This window comes from Dermacentor silvarum, chromosome 10 (assembly GCF_013339745.2).
Source record: "Dermacentor silvarum isolate Dsil-2018 chromosome 10, BIME_Dsil_1.4, whole genome shotgun sequence".
In the NCBI taxonomy this organism is placed as follows: Eukaryota; Metazoa; Arthropoda; class Arachnida; order Ixodida; family Ixodidae; genus Dermacentor; species Dermacentor silvarum.
In genome coordinates this window covers 142789215-142804698 of record NC_051163.1, presented here as the reverse complement: position 1 = coordinate 142804698, position 15484 = coordinate 142789215, and the positions used below count along the sequence as shown (strand labels likewise).

The window sequence follows — 15484 nt, the reverse complement described above, 5'->3', positions numbered from 1 at the left end:
ACCTGGGCCTTGGGGCTGTGAGCACGACGGCGTTCTACGACCAGTCGCCTTTGCAAGCCGGTCACTTAACGCCGCCGAGCGCAACTACAGCGTGTCTGAATGGGAATGTCTTGCTATAGTTTTTGCTCTTCGGAAGTTTGACTGCTACGTCGACAGAGTGTCATTTGTGGTGAAGACGGACCACATGGCGCTCACCTGGCTTAAGCGCTTGTGCGAGCCTTTGGGCCGCCTCGCGCGCTGGGTATTGACACTGCAGCAGTGCAACTTTGTTGTGCGCTACCGGAAAGGGAGTTCAAACGTGGTGACAGACACCTTGTCACGAGTCCCCGTTTCGGCGTCTGATCCTTTGGTCTGCCACTCCCATAAGCATTCGCACCAAGTAGAAGCCGGAGCCTCAGGGTCCAATGGCTCAAAAGGCGCGAACCTCACGCACTCAGTAGAGACCGGAGCCTGTGTCTCCAATGGCTCGAAAGGCGCAACCTCCGGCGGCAAAGCGATACCCGGATTGCCAGCCCCGGGAGAGGACGTTTACCTGGTGGACTCCGTTACCTCATCGGGTATCGTCTTCAGCAGGCAGGAGTTACTAAAGGCACAGCAGTGCGATGCATTTTGTCGACAAATTGTTGACGGGCTCAAAGAGCCGAGCTCCCAAGAGAAGCGGGGCGGCAAAGCCGTCGGGCGCACGCGGACAGCTGGTATTGCTGTTGGCGCCAAGTGCGACGCAGCTGGTACTGCTACGGGCACGTTGGATACGTATCTGCTTGACGTCGATGGAGTTCTCCTGCGCTACATCCCATCTGAGGAGGCTCCCCAGGAGTCTTTCAAGGTTGTGATACCCCGCAGTCTAGGGAAAGCCACCCTTAGCTATTTCCACGACTTGAGGGTGGCCGGACATACGAGTGGCCTTAAGACTTTCCAAAAATTGTGCCGCTCCGCTACCTCTCCAGGCATGAAGCGTAACGCTCTTCACTACGCCCACTCATGCCGCGTGTGCCAATGTGTGAAGCCTTGCGCGGGCAAACCCCCCGGGCTCATGCCGTCAATCGACAGCCAGCTACCCTGGCAAGTCGCGGCCTGTGACATTACGGAACCCTTTCCCAGAATTCGGCGAGGCTACATTTTTCTCATGGCTTTCACATCTCACTTCACGAAATGGGTTGAACTTTTTCCCCTTCGGAAGTTAACAGCACATGCAATCTTGGACAAGTTGACTGAGCTCTAGGTCTTTAACCGCTTCGGCTTTCTGGCGGAGCTGGTAACGGACAACGCGTCCTACTTCATGGCCAAGGTGTTCGTGGATGCGTGTGCTGCCTTTGGCATTAAGCACCGCAAGACAACGACGTATCACCCACGGGCCAACCCGACAGAGCAGATTAACCAGAACCTCAAGCCCTTGCTCGCGGCCTTTGCCCAGCAACACAGGTATTGGGATGTCTGTCCTAACGAGATAGGCTTCTCCTTGCGGTCTATGGTGAACCATTCGACTGGGTACACGCCCGCTTTCCTCAACTTCGGGAGAGAGCTGCCAAACACCATGGACTGCGTTCTGCGGTCCGGCAGCAGGGCGTGCACCACAAAAGCCGGCCTTTCTGGCTACGCCGCGAAACTGCGTTCACGGATGAACGCGGCCCTTTACCTGGCCCATTCCAACCTGGCAAAAGCGCGAGCTGGAAAAAAAGCCTAATACGACCGGTCACATCGGGGCGTGCTCTACGGTGTCGGCGATCTCGTCCTCACACGCAACCATGTCTTGAGTGACGCCGCCAAAGGCATCTCTGCCTCCCTGTCGGCCAAATGGTTGGGCCCGTACCGAGTGGAGTCCAAAATGTCCCCTCTGGTATACAAGCTGGCTGACTCCCAAGGGAGACCAGTCGGCGGTCCAGTTCAGGTCTCGGAGCTCAAACCTTTCATTGCCCGTAGCAACGACTGGGGAGAGGGGGAGGCGGTCAACACCTCGCAGGCAAACCGTGACACGGCTGGCCCCAGGCCACGCCACCGGTACAACCTGTGGAAACGCACCTAGGCAGGCTTTCTCCCACCAGCTGGTAGCCGGACTTTATTCCCTACCACGCTGGTGAACGGAGAGACACAGCTATGGTGCGAGGGCACACGTTGAAGCGGTGACAGGCCCTTTTGGCCTAATATAACCCTCTCGTGCTCACCCACCTTCTGACGCGCCTAGTCAGCTTTCTCCCACTAGCAAATATGTGGACTTAATTCCCTACCTTGCCGATTAATGGAGAAATGTAGCTACGGTGTGAGGGTGCACATTGAAGCGGTGACAGGCCCCTTTTGGCCTAAGATACCCTCGAGTGCCGACTCGGCCTTGTAGCGACATGACTAAGGAATTTTCTCCTACCAGTAGGTAGATGGACATTTATTCTCTATCCCGCTGGTAAGCGGAGAAAAACAACGGTTGGAGGGTGCACATTGAAACGGTGACAGGCACTCTTTGCTTAATATAGCCTTGTGTGCAGCCCGGCTCTCCACTGATGTACGTGTTTCGCTTCAGCTTAGAAGTAACGGGACATTGGCAAGCTATTCTTCCACGTAAATACCGCTATAACTTGGGTAAATAGGGTTTGCTCCCTCTCCGCCTGCACCGAACGCCGGCCAGAGGGGAGAGGACGTTTCCCCCCCCTCGACCGCGCTTACTCCTCAGGCAAGGGCATACCTCTTTCGGAATGCTGGTGCGGAAGGAAGCACGCGCCCTTATTGGCCCAATGCTCCTTCTAATCCAGAGCCACAGAGGCCGCGCTTTCCTTCGCGCCCTGCCTCACCCATGCCCGTCATTTCCTTTGTTTGCATGTGCGGGAGTTCGCAGTTCGTCCACCTCCACAATGCCTGCAAAAAAGCAATTGAACTCGGCGTGTCGCCGCTCGAAGCCGAAGTCGAGCGGGGCGGCGGGGCCTGCTCGTTGTGACAACGAGCAGTCCCTCCAAGCTGGCGCAGGAGTCCACCAGGCCAGCACCTGCCCAGGCACCTCCTGCCCCTAAGAAGCCTTATCGGAGTGTCGCGACGTGGACTTTCCAGTAGGAAGCCCCCGTGGATTTCGTCTCCACTCGGCGTTGGCGGGACCAGCGGAAAGTAGAGGTCGGAATGGCAGCTCGGGATTATCCCCGCCCGTTCCGCGGCCGCACACTCTCGGACCAAACCCAAGCGGCCGGCAATCCGGTCATGCCAACGGACCCCGAGGCAACCTTCTGCGACTCGTGTGCGGTGCTCGTCGTGCACCAGGCGACGCATGAGCTGGTGCACAACGCCAAAACGGACAATGTGGAGCAGTTGGCTCAACAGCCTAACGCAACTCTGGCCGCGCAGCCCGCCTTCACCCCAGAATCGCTGCACTCAGCTGCGGCAGCCCTCGTCGCTGATCCGAGCTTCACAACGGCCATTGCGGCGGCGGTTGCGGTGTCGAACCCGACCGTGAAGGAGGTGAGCTCTTGGCTGTGGACGAGGAAGATATGGCTTCCCGCCCACTGACCATGGACTTCAGCTTTCTGAACTGAGTGCACTGAATAAAGGTGACGGTTGGTCATGCAGGTGTCGCACTTTTTTAGGCTGTCTGCAGTGTTTAGGAGGGGGTAATGTGAGGATCGAGGTGCCTTACCGCACCTCGTCCCCCAGCTCACGCGTGGCACTTAGCTCGATCTCCAGGAACCGCCGCTGTAAAGGCAACATGGCAGACATGGCTAGCACACTGGACCTACTTTCCCGCGCAAACCGTCCTTCTCCCCCCCCCCCCCCGGGATTGGACCTGCCCCGCGTGAACACGTCACCGGGACACGCCCTGATTGGCCTCCTGCGTGGCAGCCCCCGGGCACCCTCTCCACCCAAGCTCTCTCTCGTCCACTGAGCGCTTCCTCGCGACTCCTCGTTCTCGCGCTTGGCGGACCGCTACCCGGTTAGCCCTAGCGTAGTGGACGCGCGTACTCGATCGGTCTTGCAGTGAGCCTTGGCCCGTAAGCGCCGTGACTGTTGCACTGTGCTGTATCTTGGGTGAATAAACCCGTGTTTGTTGGCGAACTGACTCCGGAGCCTTCTCTGCGCCGTGTCGGAGAGTCGACGAACCCTGCCGTAGGGCCTTTGTGCGTTACGGAGTGGAGGAGCATCGTGCCCTTTCCTGACCGTCGCTTGTAGGGTAAGCCTCGTGCAAACCCATCTCCACAATAAATATTTAAAGGAGTTTGTTTCAGTGACTGCGGATTGAATAATAGTGTATTGATATGCTAGAGGGTGTTTTTTGTTGGTGATGTGCATAAAAACAGTTTTTCCTTCATTAAATTTCATTTCCCAGGTGTCGGACCAGTCAGAAATCGCAGTAAGACTTTTACTCAGAATCACTTGCTCATTGGCATCTTTAATCTCTTTGTAAGGTAAGCAGTCATCTGCGAACAATTTAATACTCACACTATCGTCTATGTATGCTGTTATGTCTATAATGTATACTAGGAAAAGTGGTGGTCCGAGCACGCTTCCCTGCGGAACTCCAATGTTTACGGGGAGACATCCAGAGAAATGGCCGTCAGCATCGACGAATTGCCTGCGCATGCTCAAATATGCACAGATCCAGTTTACAATGTCAGGTGGAAACCCATAATTGTTTATTTTTGTTATCAAACCAAAATGAGAGACCCTATTTGCTGAAATCGAGGAATATAACATCAACTTGGCCGGCTTTATCATGAACGGAGGCAAAAGCGTTAATGGTGGAGAGAAGCTGAGTAGTGGTAGAGAGCCCCTTGCGAAAGCTGTGCTGTCACGGGGACAGAATACCACGTTTTTCAAGAAATTCCATGTAATTTGAGATAATATGCGCTAGAAGCTTGCAAGATGTAACCATCAGTGATATAGGGCGATATTTTGATAGTAATGCAGGGTCGCCTTTCTTAAGTACAGGCACAACACGACTTGCCAGTCTGATGGAACGATGCCACAAGATATGGACGAGCAAAACATTACCCGGTTCCGGGTCGCACGCGGGTCATCATATGAGACGGGTCGTGCAAGGAGTTATTGTCTCATGCCGAGGTTGCTGTACGGCACCCCGGACAAGTACGATGCCACAGATGCTGCTGTGCTTGTGCCAACGTTCGCGGATGTGCTACGTAGCATCAACAACATTCCAAGATTTGTCTGTGCAGGCAACATCATTGGTTATCTCCTTGCGAATGTTACTGCGGTCTAAAGAAAGCTATTTATTTATTTATTTATTACAAATAATCACCCGAGTTGGAAATTATCTCGAGGGGTTAATTACAAACATAAAGGTCAAAAATAGAATGTCGCACAAAACAGCATCAAATCAGTTATAGTACTAAAAATACAATCATTGTGATTAGAGAGGAAGACAACACATCTAGTACCAAAAACATCCCATTATAAAATTTGTTACACAATGCATAAAACAGTACACTGGAAGTATTATCTACAACAGATTCATGTTCTTGTAAAGTTCTCTATGGCAGATGAAAAATTGGGTGCCGACACTATCCCATCGGGGGGCAAATTTCATTCTGCAATTGTTCGCGGAAAGAATGAATACTTAAATACAATTATACGACTTTGGTAGGGCCTTATTTTCTTAGAATTCTTATGTCTTTTGGACTGATAATGAGGTTGTTTTAAATATATGTTCTTGTCGATTCCTGTGTTATCGCTGTTGATGTTGTGTAAAAGCTTTAACCTGATTATTTTTTTTGCGTGTGGACAGCAACTTCCAGCCCAAATTTTCCCTGATTTGCAAACCTCTAATTTTGTAGTCTGGGATGAATGTTGCAGCCCTTTTCTGAACACACTCTAACTTATCTCGAAGAACATTTGTGAAGGGGTCCCACACTGCGCATGCGTATTCTAACATTCAAAGCTCAAAGCAAGTTTATAAGAAACTTTTTGTTTGAGAACTTGAGAAGGGTGGAAATTGAGCCTTGTTGGTTCGACATACTGCAAGTGAAGTCCAAGAAACAGGGACGCTTCACTGGGAGAAGAACATTCCAGCATGCTGGACATAATCGCTCCATAAAAGCTGCACTGTAGTATTCTTTTGATGTTTTGGCAGTATTGCTTTCCGAGTGCTGCAGAAAAAAGATCCTTAAATTTCTCCCATGCTGAGTCCACGTCACCTGAAGGACATCAACTCGATGCTTTAGCAGGCTGCGCCACAAATGCACTGTGCCGCTTTTCAATGAATGTCTTTCAAGCCAACGCTCACTGGCTAAGTGCAGCCCCTTGTGTCACTGGGTGCGTTCACAGGCGCTCGGACTTTGCGGTGCTAGATGAGGCTCTTAGAGAAGCGACCCACACCTCATTTCGACACTGGCACTATATGGATTAAATGCTAAACGCAGACACTCGTCGTCAGATGGGTCCTGTCGAATATTTTTTTTTTGCTAAGAAGGGGCTTCAAACATTTAGTGAACCACTAGTGTTACTTTCTGACTTTACGAGAAAAGTGGGAATGTATTTCATTTTTATATTACACAAGTTGTTTTTGAATAGTTGCCAATTCGTATTAACTGAACTGAGAGCACAGTGGAAAGATTGAATCCTTGTAAAAGTTTGCAAGTTCATTCGTAATGTTGTCAAAGTCCGCTGTCCTTTGATTAGCTTTTTGACAGGTGGCAATCTTTATTAATCAGTGGTAAGGAGGCTGTGATCATCGAAACCATCATCTGCAGAGGATGCAACTGGCAGGTCAACAGTGTTATCAGCTCTGATAGGAAGCATTTGGTTAAGATAGAAATCAAGAACAAAGGTTCACTAGGTGGCGATTTCATTGAAGCAGTAGTATCCAATAAAGAAACATTAGTGACTTTATTCTTAATGGTACATGGCACCTCGATGATACAATTCTGCGTAATACATTTTTCGTGACGATACTTTTTTTTTCCTTTTCCCGATAATACGATTTAGTTGGATAATACGTTGGATGATACTATTTTTGGATGATACGCTTTATTTTCAGGTTCCCGTGAAGATCGTGTAAACAAGATTCCACTGTACTTGATGCACTAAAATAGGGGTAGGAGAATATTGGAAGTTTCGAATATGTATCCATTACTAAAAACGAACTACTATTTGCATTTGAAAAGGAACTATTCGGTATTTACGAACACTCGAAACTAACAAAATTTTGTCCATCAACCTGTCATGCTACTGTTCTCTGTCTGCTAAACAAAGTATTATAAATTATCAGACGCGAAACAGTGAGTAAAGTTTTGGAAACAATGCAGATACAAAATGGTAATGCAAGCTTTGACGGGAGAAGTGTGCATGACAAGCGTGATTTTTACCTGTCACGTCGTGTAGCATGCACAGCCACCGTGTGACTTGTGATGCACGTCCTTCAGCAGCTTTCTTTTTTACACAACATTGGCTTAACATCCTTGGAAAGCTAGGGTGGCACATTGTTAAAAAGCTTGTTTGCAACCTGGCTCTAAATTTGGTAAGTAGCTATCCGTACAGTTTTTTTTATATGACAATTAGTGATCTTGCGTATAAACTGCTTCCTTGCTCCTGATAGTAAAAGTCAGTATCAGTACAGACTTGGTACTTAATTATGCAGAAATGAATATTCCTGCTGTGAATATATGTGTCTGCATTTGACTATTTGATTCGTATTTGAAAATGTTTCTATTCTCCCACCTCTAATTAAAAAGCATATCGGGGACACATGCATCAGAGTTGGGTGGCATGTTGGTGTACTTGACTACTGTTGTGCGAGCACACTTGTCCCGTCTTTGTCCTTCGTGTGCTAAAACAGTAGTCACATTGACAGGATCATTGACAAGACATTGACAGGACATTTTCGACTTTTCATTTTTTGCAATAAATGAAAGTCCTTTGACCTCGAGATGCTGCAAACTATGATGGCAAGCCCTAGAACACCCTAATTAATTTGCTATAATAGGTTTTCTTATTAAGAAAAATTTAAATGCGGGTCTATATGATCTATATGAGAAGTTCTTGATTTTCAGCATAATTTTTTTCTGTCCATCATGTCAGACACGCCATACGAGCAACAGCCACTCATAATGCCACCTGTCACAAATATAGAACCTGCCCCGAAATAGACAACTTCGCTGTAGATGTCACGAAGGAAGTTCCTGAATATTTGGGGAAAGGCAGGGAATGAGCGGAACTTGTTGCATGAATTAGCTTGTGCACAGCAACAAATTTGCACAGATGCCAGAACTTGTGCACGACACCCAAAGGATGTCATTTAACGCATTTTTAGTTTTATGAAGCCAGGATTTTATCACTATAGACTCGAGTCAATTTGGTGTTATTTCTGCAGTTGCTGAGTGGCCTTTCTGTGAGAATTTAAAAATAAAATACATGTTTACACGATTAGAGTAGTATATTTCAGTCATCTTCGGCCACATGCTGCAATTTTGCCTGCTATACGGGCTCCTCGTCATTGCCACCACTGCTTGAACTTATATTTATGGTGCACATGATCATTATTGTTTGCAAGGGCTGCGATACTGTCTTGTTTCACTTGGATTTTTGTCGCCTGTGTCTAGCCAATTCAAGGGACACTATTTTGTCACTTTTGTTCTTTATAGAGCGGTCCTTTGTAATATCAGGTTTATAGAAAGGGAGTGACAATTTGATGTTGCTGCTTCAGAGCTGGCTAGGCCTTGTGTAGTACTGGGCTGGCCTGAAATGACCAGAGGTTTTTCTCATTGTCCACTTTGAGGTCATTTAGTGCTGTCACTTGATGCGTGTGTTCATTTTGCCCTTTTCAGCCACATTATGACGGCTCTAAAGCATGCCCCTAAGCATTTAAAAATGGAATTAGTGGTGCGAAAGATATTTTCATGTGAAAATTAATACTATGCACACGTGGCAGGTAAGAAAGGACAACTCGTAGCTCTCGGGCAACTTGTGACCAAGTTTGTGATTCAATAGTGCAGGATGTTTCAACATATTGGCAGGCCTTCTTGCTCTGCTCGGTATTCTCTCGAGGTGTATTGCCGTGCCTGACAGGAGGTCCAAGACAGATTTATGCTGTTGTCAGTGTGGTTGACCACCACTGCATGTGCCTCCAGGACGACTTAGCCGCAGACCAATAGGGGTCTCTAACGTGTGTGCAGGTACGTGAACCTAACCGAAGAGGAGTGTGCGCGCATCGATGGAAATCCCAAGGTGGCCCGGAAACTGGATCGCCTACGGAATCGTGGTGTGGGAGCAGCGGGGAGTGGTGCCACCGACGGCTTACCAGGTGCCGGCGATGAAGACGACGAAGAGGACGACGATGCAACCGAGTCCGAGTCCGAGTCCACTGATTCCGACCTGCCGAGGTCGGGTGACTGGAGCTGCGATTCGCTGGGCGCAGCAGTGTCGCCCAGCCACTCGTTGGATGGACCCAAGGCACCGACCCCCGTGACGGCCAATGGGCATGCCTCGGAGCACGGCTGCTGCTGCTGTGGAGAATGCCGGAGGCCAAGGGAGGGTGCGGATGCAGCCTGTCAAACACTGTCCACGGGCGACATTGTCATCACTAAGGTGTTCTTTGAAGAACAGGAGCACGGAGGGAAAACAATCATCCAGTGACTTTAGTTAACCAGTGAACTATGTGCAGCTTGGATGATCTTGCATTTAGGATCTTGCTTTCCTCAACTGCCGCCGGTGAACCACATGATAGCCCAGAGACACTTGAACACTTGATAGACCAGTGAATGAGTGTCCTTTTTGCTACACAATGCTGTGAGAGTTTGCAAGAAACCCTAGGAGTGAATGGTTCAGAAGGAGCTCCACAAACGCTCAAGAAAGAACTGGCACAATGCCTGCCATGTTGTTGCGAGGTATCTTTCTCCTAATAGGCAGTTCTTATGGACTAGTTTTTCTATGCAGTGCTTGCTCTGCTCCAGAGCCTTGAGATATTTAAGTGCCTTGATATAGCCACATCTCTGGGAGTCTTTCTGGCTTTGGGGAACCCCTCTTTTGCCCATGTGCTTATACATGGAGTGTGGCTTTAAATTAACGAAAAGGTGCATTAATTACTGGATCATTTAAGCAGGCTTCACGTTGGCTACCTATTGTGCATTTGAGCCTGCATTACATTGTACTTGCAGTTGGAAACTGCTGTGAGTCAACTTCTTGCGGGGATGAGGCTTGTGTTTTAAAAATGAAAACAATTCTATATGCCCTCATGACGATCTCGTTAGCTATCATGTGCCACGAGCATGTTGACATAAAATTTCCCAGGGAACACTGGCAACAGTTTCCCAGCCCCGTGAGCAATACCCAAGTAGCTTCATAACCACTTGAGCCTCTGACATTTTTGGTTGGGCATGTTATCTTTATTCTCACAATAATACATAGATATTTTCTTCCTCGCTGCTCGTATTCAACGTGTGTTGGCCATACCTGCACCACTCTAGGCACCATGGGCCTTAAACAGCGTTCTGTTGCAAACAAAATCTAAACGTATCAGGAAATTCCATTCTTCCTCCATTATGCATTTTGCTGCTCCACTCGTGAAACTCTTCACAGAACCCAGTTTGAGATCCCCTGCTCTGTAGTATCAAATCTGCCATTCCTGCCTCATTTTCATCATTTATAGGATTTTTCAGAAGCTTATGTGCCATGCACAGGGAACTGTTTTTCACACATCTGAAAAACACCTCTGTGGTGTTTTTCAGGAACACCTCCTGCATCTAATTTGCTAAAGAAGAAATTGTAAACCATTTGTGCATGTGTTGTAATAACTGCACTGTGTAGGACTAGAGGAAGCTTTAGCTCTACAGCTCCCATCTAAATGCGTGGGAACAGAGAAATTGTTTTTCTCGACAACCACTGCACTGATTTTGATGAGGTTTGTCTGTTTAAAAGAAAAAGTTAAAGGGTCCCTGAAACGGTTCGAATAAATTTTGTAGACGCGTAGAGTACAGCTGCAGTAAAAAATTTGCGTCACAATTAAAGTGAAGCGTCTCATATTAAGAGAGCTACAGACAATTGCAAGTTACCCTCCTCCCTAGCCATGCATCTCCTCCTCAACTCGTTCGCCGAGTGATCGGGGCTAAGCTCTGCCTTCGTTGGCTCTACGTCACGTTGTGACGCGTTGTTGTCTACTTCCGGTTGTCTTGGAGCCAGCATGCGAAGGCTCTCCAACCTCTCCGCTAGCCGCCCGGCCGTCAATCCCCAGCGAGAGCGATCAAGCAGCGTGCGTTGCGAGCGTTCTGTCGCAGCGCCGAACGTGTCCAGTATTCCGGTAACCACAGGCAGGCTGGGTGTTTTGACGGATAGGCAGAGGCATAAACTAAAGCCCCTACATACCGCTGTGATGAAGGAGCTTCGTAGACGTACGTGAGCGGCCTGATCGGCATGCACAGTCGAGCCATCTGGTGGTGCTGAGCTTAACCAGCCAAATACAGAGGTAACATTGCGGTAGCCAACGTAGAACATTTGAAACATATAAAAAGACGTGTTCAAGATTATGCTCCTTCCAAAAACTTAAGCCAGCAGCAAATTAGAAAAAACTTGGTTACTGCTATATTAGCTGTGTGTTTGGTTGAGCTTTGTGCAGCGAGGTGGTTGCATCGTGCAAGCAGTTCACGTTTGCCCCTCTGTTCATCACATAAAACGTGGTAAAACGGCCAGTACACTCACGCTTGCGTTCACCTGAATACCGGACACGCTAAACTCTTGTGGCAATCCTTCGACGTGAAGTGACGGCCGCAAACGCGTAGATGCTGGCGCCGTTTGGAGACCGACAGTCCGATGTGCTGCAGCCACTCCACTCGTCTGCTGCCTTGCAGCGGAGCACATTGTCGCAGCTTGACATGTCGCCGATCGCTACGTTTGCAGCCCACAACGCAACAAGGGTGAACCATGGTGCTCGCAAAAAGAAAGAACAAGACCAACACTGACCATGCAGCTCTCGTCAACACGAAGCACGTTTCAACACAAGCAGACGACACTTGCTGTGGGCTGGAAGTGCTTTTAGTGCAGTGATACATGTCCTTGTACATTCTCTTTCTGTTACTTTCTTTTCATAGAAACAAATTGACTAACATCTAAACTATTACGAACAACATTTGTTCACCATAATGTTAGAAAAATTATCGATGACGTGCCCTGGGCAGCCAATCGGATAGCTGGCCCTACTGACGTATTATGGTCAAATCACGTCACTTGGCCACAAAACTCAGCCGATTGGCTTGCTGCGATCGGTAGCGGTGTACCTTTTTAAAACCTTATAATAAATTACGCACTTAACGTGGAGCGCTTAGATGCATCAATTAATGATCAGAAGGACCTACTCTAACGACTCGGTACATTTCTACAATATCGCTTCAGGGTCCCTTTAAAATCTTAAGAAGCGGAATTTTTATTTAGTCTACCAATTTTTTAGAGGAATTCCTGAAATTTCCAAAAGTAAAGATGAGCTATCCGTGTCACCCTGTGTGTTCTAGTCATGCTACACTGTGCGCATGATGCATTCAAACTAGCCCAGCAGTCTGTCTTCCTTTTTGAACTTCATACCAAGTTTGCAACTCTGCAACGAGGAGTAATATAAACTGCCCCTAATATTAACATATAAAATAGGCACAATTAATTTATTATACACTGCTCTGAAATATACCACCAATACCCCTGTCACACGGGCACTCGAAAGTCTTTTGAGCAAAAAGAATTCTTCCAAAAAAGAGTTTCGCCCGCAGACACACGACAGGGAGCGATCTCTTTTTCAGAAGCGGTCTTTTCTGGAAGAAGAATTCGCCGATCTCCTTTACGGCCGAAAAGGAGTAGCCTCAAAACCAGTGGGCGCCAGCAATTGTCATATATTAAAGAAAATAAGCAAATGCGCAATTTTGTGTTGCCTTGGCTCATCATAAAAAATAGTTTTATGTCTCGCAGAAGGTTTAGTAAACCCAGTAATGCTGGAAACAGAAGCCCAATGTTGCCAGACAAGCATGCACACTTCCCTAGTTCTGTAAACGCTCTTGAATCTACTACAATAAAACTTAAAATTAACGTTTCTTAATCTGGCATTGTTAAATTTATTTGAAAAACGTGCTATATAATAAGTTTTCACTTTATATTTCGAGATACATCAGTGTATTTTGGCTGATTTTGTTTCGAACGCTAGCGCCACGCTTTTGGTAGTGTGTCCAGAAGGAAACACTAAAATGATATCGTCGGTGCCGTGTGTCTGCTGCGCAACACTCTTCATTAAAAGGTCTTTCAACTTGGTAAAAGTCCGTTTGCATAAAAGAGTTTTTGCGGGCTCATGTGACAGAAGTGTAAGACTCTTGCAAAACCCTTGTAAGCATTGTAACAATTTTATGTTGGCTTTCAAATTTAACAAATTGCATTCAAATCGGCCAAGTTAGTTCTCATAAAAGCAGTTCTGTGTGCATATATGCTGCATCAGAGAAGGCTTAACCTGGGGAGTGGAGCAGCTTGTTTGTGAAAGAGCAAACAGAGCGGCATAGCATGGCATCAAATGGAGAATAGATGTACATTTGCATACTTTTCTTGATGCTTACTCTGAAATTTATGCATTGATTTCTCAACAAGTTTTTCACTTCTATAAAATAGGGTCCCTCATGTTTTCATAGTATCTCTTAGTATAATGAGAAGCACTTGTATAATGTTCCCGATTGTTTTATCTTTTGCAGACTTATGCACGTACTTCTACATTGTGGAGAATGTGCTCATTTTCACATGTCCTTGGTTGTAGTGGTTACATTCTCTAAGCTGTGCATTTAAGCAGCACCCAGTTTGCCCAGCACACTCCTTCAGTCAGAAAAGGCATGCTAAACACTTATGCAATTTCTCAATAAAAATATTTTTGCTTTGATTTTATTTGGGCATTTATCTTGCTCTCGAGCTGGTTTTAGAATCACTGTTTTGCACAGTCCTACGGGAAAAATACAAACGATTTACTTGATATTGGGTGCTCACTTTAGTTGATGCAAGAAACAGTGATTGCATGGCAGCATGGCACATTTTTTCATTTTTTTCCCCCCGTGTTTTGCCTCTGAAATGTTTTCTTTTATAAAGGCAATAATCGGGTGCCGTCACTTGGAAACTCTTTTTCTAAAGTGCTACTAGTTGAGACATGCAAATTGATTATTTCCGATATCATTGTCTGCATTCCTTGTTTGACCTTACTTATTGTGATGCTCTGCCAAATTGCCTACCTTTTTCCATAAGCTGTGCTTTGAATTTCAAACAGTTTGTGCCTGCTGTTATTTGGATGCTCAACAGTACCATACCATGGGGCACACAAAGCTCATCACAAATATCCACTTTGTTGCATTGTAAGGCATGGCCGAAAGTTTATATATATTCAGTGTGTTGCAAAATGCCGTAGCAAAGATTATCACAAAACATGAGGCAACTCTTCCTTGAGCAGGCTTGAAACACTATGCTGCTGTTGCATGTGTTGGCAGCTATGTACGTTTTCATCTACCAGCATATGTAGCATTAATGGTGGTTTAAAGTGGCAAGCAACAGTGATGAGTCCTACTTCAGGCCATTGTGACATTTGTGGATAACTTTGGCTTCACGTATGGTGATGGGCGAGGTGTGTGCAATACAAAGCTTGTGTTCATTAAAGTAAGTGAACTTTGAGTGTAATATTTTGGAATATGTTTGCTTTCTTTCTCTCTGAAGAAATTCTAACATTTGCCTACACTCTAAGGTGATATTTTCAGGAAGCGGGCCCAATGTGATCCATCAGCTGAACCAGAGCAGGCGAATGAGAGAGAACCAGGAGGAGGAGGGAAAACTTTATTTTCGTCAGATGCAGAGTTATTTAAATTACTGGGTTTCTTCTGCTAGGCGGTGTGAGGTGGCCGTAAGCCCTTGACTTTCGGCGACCTCCAAAGCCCAGTTGACGGTCCGGAGCTGGACCGCGGGATCCGAGCTGGACACCGCCACCTCCCAGCCTGAAGTGTTATTAAGTTCGAGTTCCACCCTAGGTTTGAGCCCGGGGCAGTCGCTCAATATATGTGTCAGGTCCGCTTTATAGGCGTCGCAGTTCTTGCATTTAGGTGAGAAGCAGCCCGGATATATTAGTGAATACTTGTAAGGGTTGGCAAATGAGTCAGTCTGCAACTGTCTCCAGGTCACCTGTTGCAGTTTATTCAGTGATTTATGCGGAGGGGGGTATTTTTGTCTACCTTCGTGGTAGTGCATAGTAATTTCATGGAATTCCATGCGATCCCTCGCTGAACCCAGGTCAAGGCCTTCCACCGCCCGGCTGACGAAACCTCGGGCATAGTTGTGGGCAGCCTCATTTCCTGGGTGCGAGGAATGTGCCGGGACCCAGATGATTTGAATCTGGCGATCAAGCGGTGGATATTTGTTTAGAATTTGCATGGCCGGTTTGTGCATTTTGCCACTTTGCCAGTGGCAAAATCTACCTGCGGTTTTGGATTTTGCCACTTTGCCAGTGACAAAATCTACCTGCAGTTTCTAACTGCGGTTCTGGAATCGCTAAATATGATTTCCGCGGTGGTGCCAT

The 15484-nt window shown here is 47.1% G+C and overlaps 1 protein-coding gene across 1 annotated transcript in view; it reads left to right on the top strand.

Annotated features, from left to right (window-relative positions):
• LOC119431023 (egalitarian protein homolog) overlaps positions 1-14595 on the top strand; it is a 327683-nt gene extending 313088 nt beyond the window's left edge. Inside the window, exon 9 of the mRNA XM_037698491.2 lies at positions 9099-14595. Within this exon, the coding sequence (XP_037554419.1) occupies positions 9099-9558 (460 nt within the window). The 3' untranslated portion in view covers positions 9559-14595. The remainder of the gene's footprint in view (positions 1-9098) is intronic.
• The last annotated feature ends 889 nt before the right edge of the window (positions 14596-15484 follow it).